This window comes from Vigna unguiculata, chromosome 4 (assembly GCF_004118075.2).
Source record: "Vigna unguiculata cultivar IT97K-499-35 chromosome 4, ASM411807v1, whole genome shotgun sequence".
Classification (NCBI taxonomy): Eukaryota; Viridiplantae; Streptophyta; class Magnoliopsida; order Fabales; family Fabaceae; genus Vigna; species Vigna unguiculata.
In genome coordinates this window covers 11,247,780-11,260,097 of record NC_040282.1, presented here as the reverse complement: position 1 = coordinate 11,260,097, position 12,318 = coordinate 11,247,780, and the positions used below count along the sequence as shown (strand labels likewise).

Here is a 12,318-nt window from a genome sequence, read left to right as displayed (position 1 = left end):
ATTAATTTTTTAAAATTTTTTTAATTTTTTTATATGTATACGTGTCAACCCAATAGCGTGCCACGTGTCACTTCGTGGTTTTTTTTTTTATTTTTTGATTTTTTTTTAAATTTTTTTAAATTTTTATAAATGTCCATGTGTCAGTCTAGTAGCGTGCCACATGTTAAAGTCAATGTTTTATATTCAATTTGGTCCCTATAGTTGTTATTTTTATTCAATTAGGTCCCAATTTTTGCTAACATTAACCAATTTGGTCCCTCTCCAAATTAAAACCAAATTTAATTTTTATATTAAAATTCACATTATTTATTAAATATTTTTATATAATATATTAAAATTAACATCATTATAACTTTGATATAAAAATTAAATTTGGTCACATATTTGATAGAGACAAAATTGGTCAATTTGAAACAAAATTCGGACTAAATTGAACAAAAATAACAAATATAGACTCATTAAAAGAAAAGACCACGTTAAGAATATTTAAAATAGTGTGACCAAGTTAAAACAATCATTAAAGATAAATATTAACATATTTTATTTTCTGTGTAATAAAAAAATTACTATTCTACTACAAAATTTTTAATTTTATTCAAATTCCATCGATAAAATTAATCAAACACGTATTTGATTTATAATAATAAAATTAAATTTTTAACAAAAAAAAAATCCTAATTCTTTTATTATATTAAAAATGAAACATAATGGATACTTATTATGTTTAAACTACTATTTACTTCATAAAAACAAAACCATAATCACATTTTAACAAACAAGTTTGCATTAGCAAAAGCAGGACAAGATGAGGAAAAACCCAATGATAGGAAAGTGTTACAGTTTTAAGCCAACCTCACCCCCTTTCCCCTCCTCTTCTTTGTTAATTATAAACACAGCTCGCAGATAAATGTTTGGGCTGCAGAAACAGAGCCACTGTGTTTGCATAGCGTCACCACTAATAAATTATTGCACGGTTTCATCACCACCCCTTTGGAATGTTCCCCTTTTTTTATTACTTTTCTTCTCATAAATATTCTTATTTTTTCCTTCTTTACTGCGACTCGTGTTTCCATGCATATCATCACATGCACTTGTTTGCAAAAATTCTAGTTACTTCCCCACTGTGTACATGATTATTAATTCACTTTGTATAGTGATAGATTTATGTGTATACGATGGTGGATGAATGTATTCTTTAATTTCGTTAAAATTATTATTAAGTATATAAAAAAATTATTTTTCTTCTTTAATTTTTATCTTTGTTTCTTTTCAGTATATTACATTCATTAACTTAAGTTCTTAGATTCATGAATTCATCGATGTGCATGTGAATACGCTCTTCTTTTACCATTATTACTATTGCAACCTTTGAGAATGGTAAAATTTGATTATTGATATCGAAGCAAGTGGTACATAGAAAAGAAGCTAGTGGCTTGGGTTAATCCAATGGAATCAAACACACCCAAGAAGTGAGATCAATGATGCATTCCCAGGTTATGATTCATATAGGACAAAGTGATGGGGTCCAAAAAATAATAAACCTATGGGGTGCTGCTGCTGAGTTATCTTATCAACAAGGACAAAAAGTTTCTGAGAAACATGCAAATTATTTTTTCTTAATTGGTAAAATCTACGTTACATGTTCATAGGTAATCTTTTCCCCGAAGTTCTAACTTTCCTCGTTTATACATTCTTAAATGCTATTCATTCTTGTATTAGTTAATGTAGAGGATTCGTATTTTAAAATCACCGGTTTGGTTTTCCTACATAAAACATGTTCACCATATTTTTTAATAATGTGGAAGACTTGTTAGAAATTTGTATATTGAAGGTGGTGGTGGGATTGGTGCACCGATATATATTTAAATATCAACAAGAAATTAATTAGTTCTATTGATCACTTATTTTTCTTTTTTTTTTATTAGTTAAATTTTAGATAGAATGAATATGATACTTAAGTATACTATAACAATAAAATTAAAAACAAAGCACTATGGTTTCAAATTATATTTTTATTAACCTGAATATATGAAAACAAAGCACTTGTAATTGTCAAGTTCGATAAGCTATATTATTTTTTTTTTCTATTCCTAACCAACTATAAATCAATGTGTAAGCGAAATGTGTTTCTCGGTGTGGTGGCTATAACATGAATTTATTAGGAAATATCATGAATGTGGTTTGATATTTCCATGTTTTTTTTTCCTTTTTCTTTTTTAATAAAATATTCATGTTATGATAATGTTGTGTGATATAAATTTATTTGAAAATGTATATTTAACTTTATGTTTGTTTGAGATAATATTATTAGAGTTAATCAACATTATCGTATTGTTTTTTTTTTAAAGTTTTATTTGACAATGTTGCAACATTAAGTTAACATTATTATAATCTATCATTATATAGTCTATTGCGAAAATTTATGTTTTGTTACAATTTTAATTTTATGAAACACTTCGAAATTTGGAGAAGAAGATATATTCAAATTATATATCTTTAACCTCGAATTATAAGGGATATGAAACTAGTGATGTACCGTAACAAAATAATATTAATAATCCATGATGATGATTTAAAGTAAAAACTAAATGATAAATTTATAAGAAATATAATACAGCAATAACAAAGATAGGGAAAAGAAAATGACCATCCATTAGAGTCTTCAAGCAAAAGTTGGTCGATTTCAAGAATTACAATTATAACATTGTAATCATTTTGTCTCAACAATCCTGAAATTCCTGATAAAGTGGTTTTTTTTTTTTTCTTTTTCTTAAGAAAATAAGATCTTGTAACTCATTTAGAACACACTGTGGAATACAATCAAAGTCCTGAGAGCTTGCATGAAAATTGATGCTCTGATTGATTTAAGAACAAAATTTGTTTGTCTCATTATAATTTCTGATGAAATGAATTTGAATAAATAGTGAGATTCCAACCCATTATCTATCTTGAAAAATTCTTGGCATAGACATAATTGGTTCCAACATGTGTTATCGCCATGAGAATGCCACGAGTTTGGATACCTAATTTTTTGTGAATATTTAAGTACATGCAATTTTATTTGAATAGTTTATTTATTTTTAATTTATATTACAAGAATTATTGTTATGACGTATGTCTCAATCCGTGTCACTTTTACTAAAGTTATACAGTCCACGTAACCACTCAAAATATTAAAAATAAATGCTCTTTTTGTACGAATAAGATTTACGTGTAGCCACCTTATAATTAAAGACCTTATATTTTGACATGTTTATTTTAGATATGCAAAAATAATTAATATAGTTGTAATCGATTTTTTTAATTCTCTAAATAAAATTTCCCCACAACTTAGACTCAATTTTACAGTAACGTAGAATTGAACTTTACCAGGTGTATGGTTAAGAAGAATGGATGGGTTGTTATATTTAATAAATTAGATAACTTTCTTTTCTTTTCTTTTTTTTATTGATTGTATAAAGTTTAGGCATAGAAAGTTTTGATATCAATTTTACATAGTATTATGTAAAACGAAAGTTCTTAAGCCTTCACATTATTATAGTTTTGGATTTGGTCGTTGAAGGGGTTTTTTTTTTTCTTATTTACTATTTTCTTTCACATTAATTTAAACTTAAATAAAATGTCATAACAAAGTTAAAATTTCTAATTTTTATTCAATTTATAAGTGAAAAAAAATCTCATGTTCATAATAACTAAATTAAGTTACAAGCAAACTCAAAGATGGATGATTCAATGTTTTCAAATATGGTGGCTATCTTTTTTTTTCCTTATAAAGAAAATGACGATTATTATATGTTAATAGTACTCAAGTCACGCATTTTCACTTTGAATACGGGTTTTGAGGATTTCGTTTGTTACCTTTTCTATAACAATAGTATTTCTAACCATAAAAAAATATCTCGAATTATAGTATTAACGTCTTAGTTATTATTAAATAAATAAAACAAATATTATTTCGTTTACGTAGTCGTGTAATTATTAGTTAACTAGCTCAAGAATTTTAATGTTTAAGTACGTCCCTCTCACTTTCATTTTCATATTTTAGTTATTATAAAAAAAACTAACAAATAAATGTATTTGATATTTTTAATAAATCCTATGATACAATTCTGTTATCTAACATATTCATTATACATATAAAATCAAACCCTTTTGTATTTCTTTCTTCTCCCTTGGGGCACGTAGAATGTAAGGAATGCTAATGCTTATTATCCATTAATTGTTAAACAAATTACACGCCCAACAACATTAGGATCAAGTAATCACCTATACGATAAATAAGCATTTTGTTTTACCTCTCGTCACTAATGAGATATTCATTCATTATGCTGGTTTATGTAGTGTTCAATTTATACGAAATGTTCGATTTATACGAAATGTTCAATTTATTCATTATGCTCAATTTATGTAGGATTTAAACTCATTTAGATTCTTAATAGTTTCTTTTTCTACAGTTTTTTCATATTGATATCTCTTCTTTGAGCATAAACATTTTCGACCATTAATAAATTTTTGGAGGAAAGAAAACTAAAAAGACATAACAATGATATTGTTTTCAATTTATATAAAAAGTTAATATCATCTTTAATCAATCTAAAACTTTAAGATAATAAATTTATATATTTTGTTTCTTTATAAAATATTGAATTTTTTAATCTTTCCTTTACGTGAGTCTTAAATTTACACTTAAAAATAAATTACTATTGTTTCCTATTATTTATTATTATGTACGATGTAAAATGTTACATTAAGAAACATATTCACACTATCTTATAACTCTAATAGAAAATTGTCTCTAGTAATTTTACATGAAAATAAAATATTAAAATTAGACATATACTTAATATATCATTTTAGTTGGCTAAAATATGGAACAAAGTCATCGCTATTTCACACTGCAGGTGTTATATAGAGATGAAGTTAAAGGATTAGAGAGTTCCAAATATAGAAAAAGAAAAATGAATGATTTTGTTACCGAATGGGATGAGAAGCATGTAGGCATCTAGAATACGGTGGAGTTTTAATGGTAAGGGGGAAAAAGCATGAAGATGAAGGGCAGTGAAGTAATTTAACTGTTGAACATTCTCCACCTCTTTATATAAACCTTCCAAACTCCAAAATCACTGTTACTGTATTCCATGTACTTTATACATATCTCTTTATATTATTTTACCTAGGTTTCATCATCACCTTCACACACATATTCTTTTCTTTATTTCTTCTGCATTGGAATGGAAGATAACCAGGGGCAAGAGGGGCAAGAGCAGCAGCAGCAGCAACAGCAACAACAGCAAAAGCAACCCTCCGAGAGAACCGAACCCGTGAGGTCAAGATGGACTCCCAAACCAGAACAAATCCTTATTCTCGAGTCCATCTTCAACAGTGGCATGGTTAACCCACCCAAAGACGAAACCGTCAGAATAAGGAAGCTGCTTGAGAAATTTGGCGCCGTTGGTGATGCCAACGTCTTCTACTGGTTCCAGAACCGCCGCTCTCGCTCCCGCCGCCGCCAGCGCCAGATTCAGGCCACCCTTAACAACGGTGGCGGTGCAAGTACCAACAATCCCTTTCAACACCACCATCAAAACAACCCTGCTCTTGTTGCGAACATGGGTTTTGCTAGTGCTACTTCCTCTTTCCTTAACCCCTCTTACATACCACCTGGTTCTTCTTCTTCCTCTTCTTCTCCTCCCTGTGGTGCTGAAGAAAGCTTCGATGATTTCTTCCCACCCTCTACTCAAATGGGTTTTCCTGGAATTGATCATCATGCTTCAGCTGCATCGTCTTCGTCAGTTTTGTACCCTCTTGAAGCTTCCAATTTGAACTATCACTCTGGTAATCATCATTAGCAGCTTTCAGTGTGCGTGTGTGTGTGTGTTCATTCTCCTCCGATTGATTTCTTTCGTTGTTTGTTAGATAAGATGAAAATGCATTAAGAGAAATTAAAAGGGTCTGATACTTATTTTATTGTGTTTTTGAGTTGAGGAGAAAAAAGGAAAACAAAAGGTTCGTTTTTTTTTTTTCTCTTGTTTCGTTATTTTGTGCAAAGTTTTCTCCGCATAAGTCCTCAACAGAGAGGTGGTGTCACGACAAAGCCACTTTTTAAGGCCAGGTTTAGGCCAAAAAAATAAAAATAAAATTGGGTGCTAGATTCTAAAGCTTTTATTCAAGTGTTTTATTAGTTTATTGGATTTTTGCGTGTGTAAAAAACTCTTCCTTTTTTTCCCCTGATTAGGTTTTGTGGGGGGACCATTAAAGAAAGCGGTCATCTTTTTCATGATTTGACAGTTCCTTCGATTGAAATGCATGAAAATTGTACGTTCCGGAAAATCATGAGGTCGCTTTCGTGTTGCAGTTTCTGTTCCTCCCTTTTTTTTCTTTCTTCTTCCCTTTTCATTCCCCTGGGTTTCTTTCCAAGGATTTTCAAACCCTAGACATTTCGATTTGCCTTCCTCAAACTTGGTTAAATCAATGATGTTCTTCATCTTCTTTATTACACGACATACCTTTCATTAAATTTTCGTTTGCCAAAGAAACATCATGGCTAATGTATGAGTAGTTTTTTCTTTTGTCGCGCTCACTATGCATACAGTAACTCATACAACAGTGTTTTTTTTTTCATCTATCCATGTAGCTACTGTATTCTTGTTCACTACAGCTCTTATTTTTCTTCTTTCTTTCTCTTAACTGCACAAAGTAATTATCAATTTTATGCACTTTAGGAATTGGCATTATCATTTATAGTTTCTTTGAGGAATTGGCAGAAAGTAATATTTTGTTTTATGACTTTTGAGATATAGGATTTGGGGGAATTTCAGGAGTGATCACAGTGTTCATCAATGGGGTTCCAACAGAAGTTCCAAGGGGGCCAATGGACATGAAAACAGCTTTTGGTGAAGATGTAATGTTAGTTCATTCCTCTGGAATTTCGGTTCCCACCAATGAGTTTGGTTTCTTGATGCAGGGCTTGCAGCATGGTGAAAGCTACTTTGTGGTTAGAACTGTTATTTAATTAACATATATCTCCAACTTGGCTATTCTTTCTATCTACAACTAATCATATTAATTTCTTGTGATGTGATTAAGGTTGTTGAATTTTGGTTACAGGTTTCAAAGCAAACACAAGTATGAACAGATGAAGTTAATTGCATGGCAGCAATGGAAGCTTCTGTTAGATGTTTCTGCTATAAATTGTCTTCCTTGTTTGGTTTTTTTTTTTTTTTTTTTTCGTTTTCTTTTTACCATTTCCGTAATCCTTTATATGTGGTTCAAATATTAGAGATCTACTATGTGATTAGAGAAGTCCATATGTATATCTACTTAACAATTTATATATACTTTCTTTTCCTGGTTTTAGAGCAAACAGATATAGTTTTCCGTAATTTTATATATTGTTGAAAATAAGCTTTATGATGTATGTTCTGTATATTGTTCGTTTTAGATTACATTGATGATTAATTTAGTGAATTTTTAAAAACTACAAAAATTATTTTCGTTAGTCAAATGGACTCACTGAAGAATTTTTTATCTATTTCTTTTAATTGTTTTACAATAAAATTCGCACTATTTTTTTTTTCTTCTTCTTAAAATAAACTCTTTTAGAACTTGAGTGAACGATAAGATTAAAACCGATATTGATATTTCTTATAGAATTAATGCTTAACAATGATGGTATATTGGTTTTTCTTTATTCGATTAGAATAAAAAATTATTCTTCACTTATATACTTTATAAATTTTAGTTGTACTTTACTAAAAAAATATTAATTTGTAAGGGAATGTTGTAGAGACATTAAATTCACTATAAGGCCTTAGGAATTTTGTGACAAAATTGTGAAGCTTATAATGAGCATTGCCAAATAAATATTTGCCATGAATTTTGTGAAGAAATTATGTTGTTTCTACCAACTCTCACAAAATTCGTTATAGAATGGAAGTGTGACAAAAACTTGTGAGAGAAACAATCCATCAGAAAAAAAAAAAAAAATCTGAAAATTTTTCACAAAATAAATGAAAAACAGTTAGTAATGTTTTTTTCTTCAAGCATCAAGCGAAGCGAATATTGTCTTAAGCTTAACACACATTAAAGTGAGAGGATGGTTAAGCATTCATGATGGCTCTTGAACAATCTGATTCAAATCAAAAATATATAATTAAAGATGCTATATATTTGTGGATTTTATTTTTGATTTAGAAAAATATATTAATACAGGTTTATACAGGAAATATTAATTACTTCATTAACGTAAAGAGCAATGAGTAGTATTTACATTGAAAATTCAAGCAAGCTTAATTGAGTTGATTTGATACTCCCAACCATATGGATTTGATGATTGATGTGTTGAGAAGCTAATCTTGTAGTTAATCTTATGTTGAGTTGTAACTCTTAAATTGATGTTATGTTGCTGGAGTATATAATGCTTGATCGTGATATTTGATGTGCCAAAAATGGTTTTAAAAGATTTAAATTGATTGAAATAGACTTTAACCAATTGAAATGTTTATAGCTTGATCGATAATACAAGCTTAAACATTTCAATATATTAAAACCTTTTAATAAGTTAAAATCTTGATGTTTTTGTTGAAAATTAAATATGTTTTGTTTCAATCGATTGACTTGCGAATCAATTAATAAAAAAAAATAAAAATCATTCTAAGTTTTTTAATATATTGAATTGAATACCCATTGATTGAAATTTTCTTAGCAAGTCATTTTACACTATTTCAATTTATTAGAACATATTTCAACCTATTGATTTTATCAGTTCAGTAAAATTGTTTTCTATTTTTGAGATATATAAGACAACTTGAAATAGCTTTTTTAGATATATTTTTTTTAAACACATTTGATAGTCTTATTTGAAAAGAAATATGTATTTCTCTAAGCTCTCATTCAAATATTTTCTAAAGATCAAGATTAAAGTGTTGCATCTCACTTTTATTGTGAATCGTCTAACATTACTTCTAGAGGGAATTGAACTTGAAAAGCTTTCTATAATGACTTTAAAATATATAATTAAATTTTTCTATCATAAACAATCTAAAAACGTTGTTATATGAAGAAACAAATAAGTTTATGCAATTATGTTTAATGATAATTAAATATAATATATCCGAATATGTTTGAGTTGTTTCCTTAATTATAATAGAGGTAGTAGCACTTGGAAAAATCAAATCAAATCTTTTGTTATCAAGTGTACAAGTTAGGGATGTCAAAAAAATCCGTACCCGCGGGTATCCGCGGATAAAACCCGCAACGGGTAGGAAATGAATATTAAAAATGGATACCCGCTACTCGCGGGTATGGGTATTTTTGATACCCGCATGTTAACGGGGCGGGTACGGGTATCATAGTATCCGTACCCGTTGATATCCGTACCCGTTGATACCCGTACCCGCTGAACTTTACCTTATATATATATATATATATATATATATATATATACATATATATATATATATATATATATATATATGTATATATATATATATATATATATAAACAACATTATGAGTCTTCATCCAATAATGATGGTCAGATTCTTACCCCACAAATGAGTAAATTACTTCCATATACTGTGGAGGTATTGATGTGTCTCTAAGACTGGTTATGGACCAACATGAAAGGTAATGAAATTAACACTTTTACTTAGATATTTTAATTAAGTGATTGTTAGAAATTTTTACTGAACTTCTTATGTTTTAAGGCTTTTCTAGATTAAAATTGGACAACATGAAACTTTATACAATGTTGCAAGAGGTGGACATTGATGAAGTTAGTAATTTCTTTAATATTTTATTCAAAAATAAACTACAATATAAATTGGTAGTGATTTTTTATTTGTTTGTTTTTCAAGAATCAATCGGAGAAAGGAGACTTGTTGATCTAAGCACTAATTATGGTTAAATATTTATTTTTTAAAATATTTTTGTAAATACCCGTGGATACCTGTGGATACCCGCGGATATGAAAAAAATAGACGGGTACCCGCATAAGGGATACCCGACGGATATGGGTACGGATACGGGGCAAATATTTTTCCAACGGGTAGGGTACGGGGGAACTACTACCCGCTCCTACCCGCCCCGTTGACATCCCTAGTACAAGCCAATAAAGATGAAAATATTTATGTTTTCAAAGATTAAGCAGGATCAAGGATTAATAAATACAAAGCTTCAATGGTCATTTTTTACGATCTATATAATGAGATCAAGTCAAAGATGAAGAACATTCAAGTGAATTACAAATTTTTTTTAATCTTTTGAAATCATAGTGTTCTTTATGGGTGAGTGATAGTTTTTGTAATTCTCCACTCTATGATGTTTTAACCCGTGAGATTTAACTATGTTTTGTCTGAAAATATTTCTATTTGTTGCTAGTTCTTAATTTTAGGAAGAGATTAAAAAGTTTTGACTTTTATTAAAACAACAACTAAAATGAATACAAATTTAAAACAATGAATGAATGATGAAAATCCAGAGGACTGGACATGACTTTAGCAAAAGAAAAAAAAAACTAATCACTACAAAAAGTTGTGTAAATTGTGACAGTTATTTTTGTATATTATGACAGTTTAAACCGTCACAATTTATGCATATGGTGGTTTCAAAATTCACCATAAATCACTAGTGTAAGAAAGGCTTTTGGGAGCGATTATTTTTGTCCTTCTACCGCAGTTCTAGAACCGTGGTATATTCTAGCGAGGCAAAAAAGGGTCAGCTTTTGGTTCTGGTTCCTAACCGAAGTAAGGAACTCTACATTCTACTTCGGTTCAGCTAACAACCGAAGCCATATGTCCTCTTCTTCCCCTCAAACCCTAGGCAGACTTATCCAATGCGGGCCGTCAAACCTTGACACACAACGCTTCATCTGCGTCCACCATCAACCAACCAGAGCATGAGCTTTGTTACCTGCAATAAAAAGCGTTACCAGCAACACCGCCGTTAACCATGAAAAAAAGGCACTTGCATCCCAAAAAAAAAAAAATGAAACACGAAAAAGAGGAGGAATCGCATCTTTCAACTAACTACCAAATGAAATAGAGGTGGTCGGAATAGTGGTAGGTGGCGTGTTGGAACAGACGTAAAGGTGGCGCACGCCGGAACATGAACAACATAGTGGTTCAACACCGTTTTTAGAGAAAAATGAACGAGGAAGATGAAGCACGGTGGCGTTTGCGATTTTTGAAGCCTAAATTAAACTTATGGCCCCGATTCAATTTTTAACCAAGACAAAAACCCCTTTTTGGCACCAGTTCCCTCTTAACCGAGGCCAAAAACAATTTTGCCAGTGGCAATTTTAAAATAATCAACAAGTTTTTTGCTTCGATTTAAAATAAACGAAGCATATAAGGACATTTGGTGTCGATTATTTATTAACCGAGGCAAAAAAAGTCTATTTTACTTCGGGTATGCAGTGAACTAAGGCAAAAAAGTTGGTGAAATTTTCAAAATGGTCACTGTCTCGTTATATGCTTTGGTTTCACAGAAATCAAAGCATATAACGCGAAGCGCAATCGTGAATCTACACTAGTGGATTTTATCGCCACAAAGTATAATATGATAGTTTTCGAACACAAACCTTGGTACTAGACTATACCTCCTAACACAATCCTCTACTAATTTGATAACCGACATTGAATTAATTCATTGACTTGAAAAATTGCATGAGTTGAGTGGTAATGTTAAGGTGACTTAGACAAAAGTTCATTACTAGAATGTAAGAGTTTGTGTCTTATGGAGCAAAGTAGTTATATTTTAGATGAAGGGATAAGATTACCTTGTATCAATTGCTAATGTCAGAAAATCCATAAACCACCACATGTGAGGGCTTGTTTGTTACAATTTGGATTTATCCCAAACTACAATGCTTGAGTTAATCATGGAGAAGATAGATCAAATGTTCAAAACTTCAGTTATGCATCCAATAGCTACGAAAACATGTGTTGTGGAAAACAATTGAACCGAGGTCATATCCCTTATTTAGGGTTCCAAATTCGCGAACCCAACACTGTTCATCTTCGTCTCAAACTCAAAGCTGATGTTCCTTTTACGCGAACTCCACCACACTTCGTCGCACCATTGCGCCACCGTCCACCACAGCCACCACTGTGCTCCGACGAAGGTTGTCATTGCTCCATGCCACTTTCCTATGGCGTTGTGGCTATACATCAACGGTGGAAGAAGGTGGGTTCGTTCCAGCGAGTTCATGTTCGTGGTGGAGAAGAATGAGGTCCTACGCAATTCAGGGGTTGTTGCCGCAATTCGAAGGTGCTGCGGGGGGTTTCATGTTGGTGGCAGATGACTTGCGTTCTTCTAT

The 12,318-nt window shown here is 30.6% G+C and overlaps 1 protein-coding gene across 2 annotated transcripts; it reads left to right on the top strand.

Moving 5' to 3' along the window:
- The first annotated feature begins 5,143 nt into the window (after window positions 1-5,143).
- On the top strand, window positions 5,144-7,357 carry LOC114182491 (WUSCHEL-related homeobox 11-like). 2 transcript variants are annotated; one of them, XM_028069367.1, is made up of 3 exons: window positions 5,144-5,835; window positions 6,801-6,994; window positions 7,108-7,357. In XM_028069367.1, exons 1-3 carry the CDS (start codon window positions 5,232-5,234, stop codon window positions 7,129-7,131), a joined length of 822 nt encoding a protein of 273 aa, XP_027925168.1. In that variant the 5' UTR covers window positions 5,144-5,231; the 3' UTR covers window positions 7,132-7,357. The 2 variants fall into 2 exon arrangements, with proteins under 2 accessions (XP_027925168.1, XP_027925167.1); XM_028069366.1 differs by having other exon boundaries at window positions 6,795-6,994.
- Window positions 7,358-12,318: the final 4,961 nt, after the last annotated feature.

What these genes read in the sequence shown, in the direction of transcription:
- LOC114182491 (XM_028069366.1), top strand. Translation starts at nt 5,232, where the DNA reads ATGGAAGATAACCAGGGGCAAGAGGGGCAAGAGCAGCAGCAGCAGCAA. An exon ending in CAATTTGAACTATCACTCTG is followed by an intron (nt 5,836 to 6,794) that starts GTAATCATCATT and finishes ATGACTTTTGAG; the next exon opens with ATATAGGATTTGGGGGAATT. An exon ending in ATGGTGAAAGCTACTTTGTG is followed by an intron (nt 6,995 to 7,107) that starts GTTAGAACTGTT and finishes TTTTGGTTACAG; the next exon opens with GTTTCAAAGCAAACACAAGT.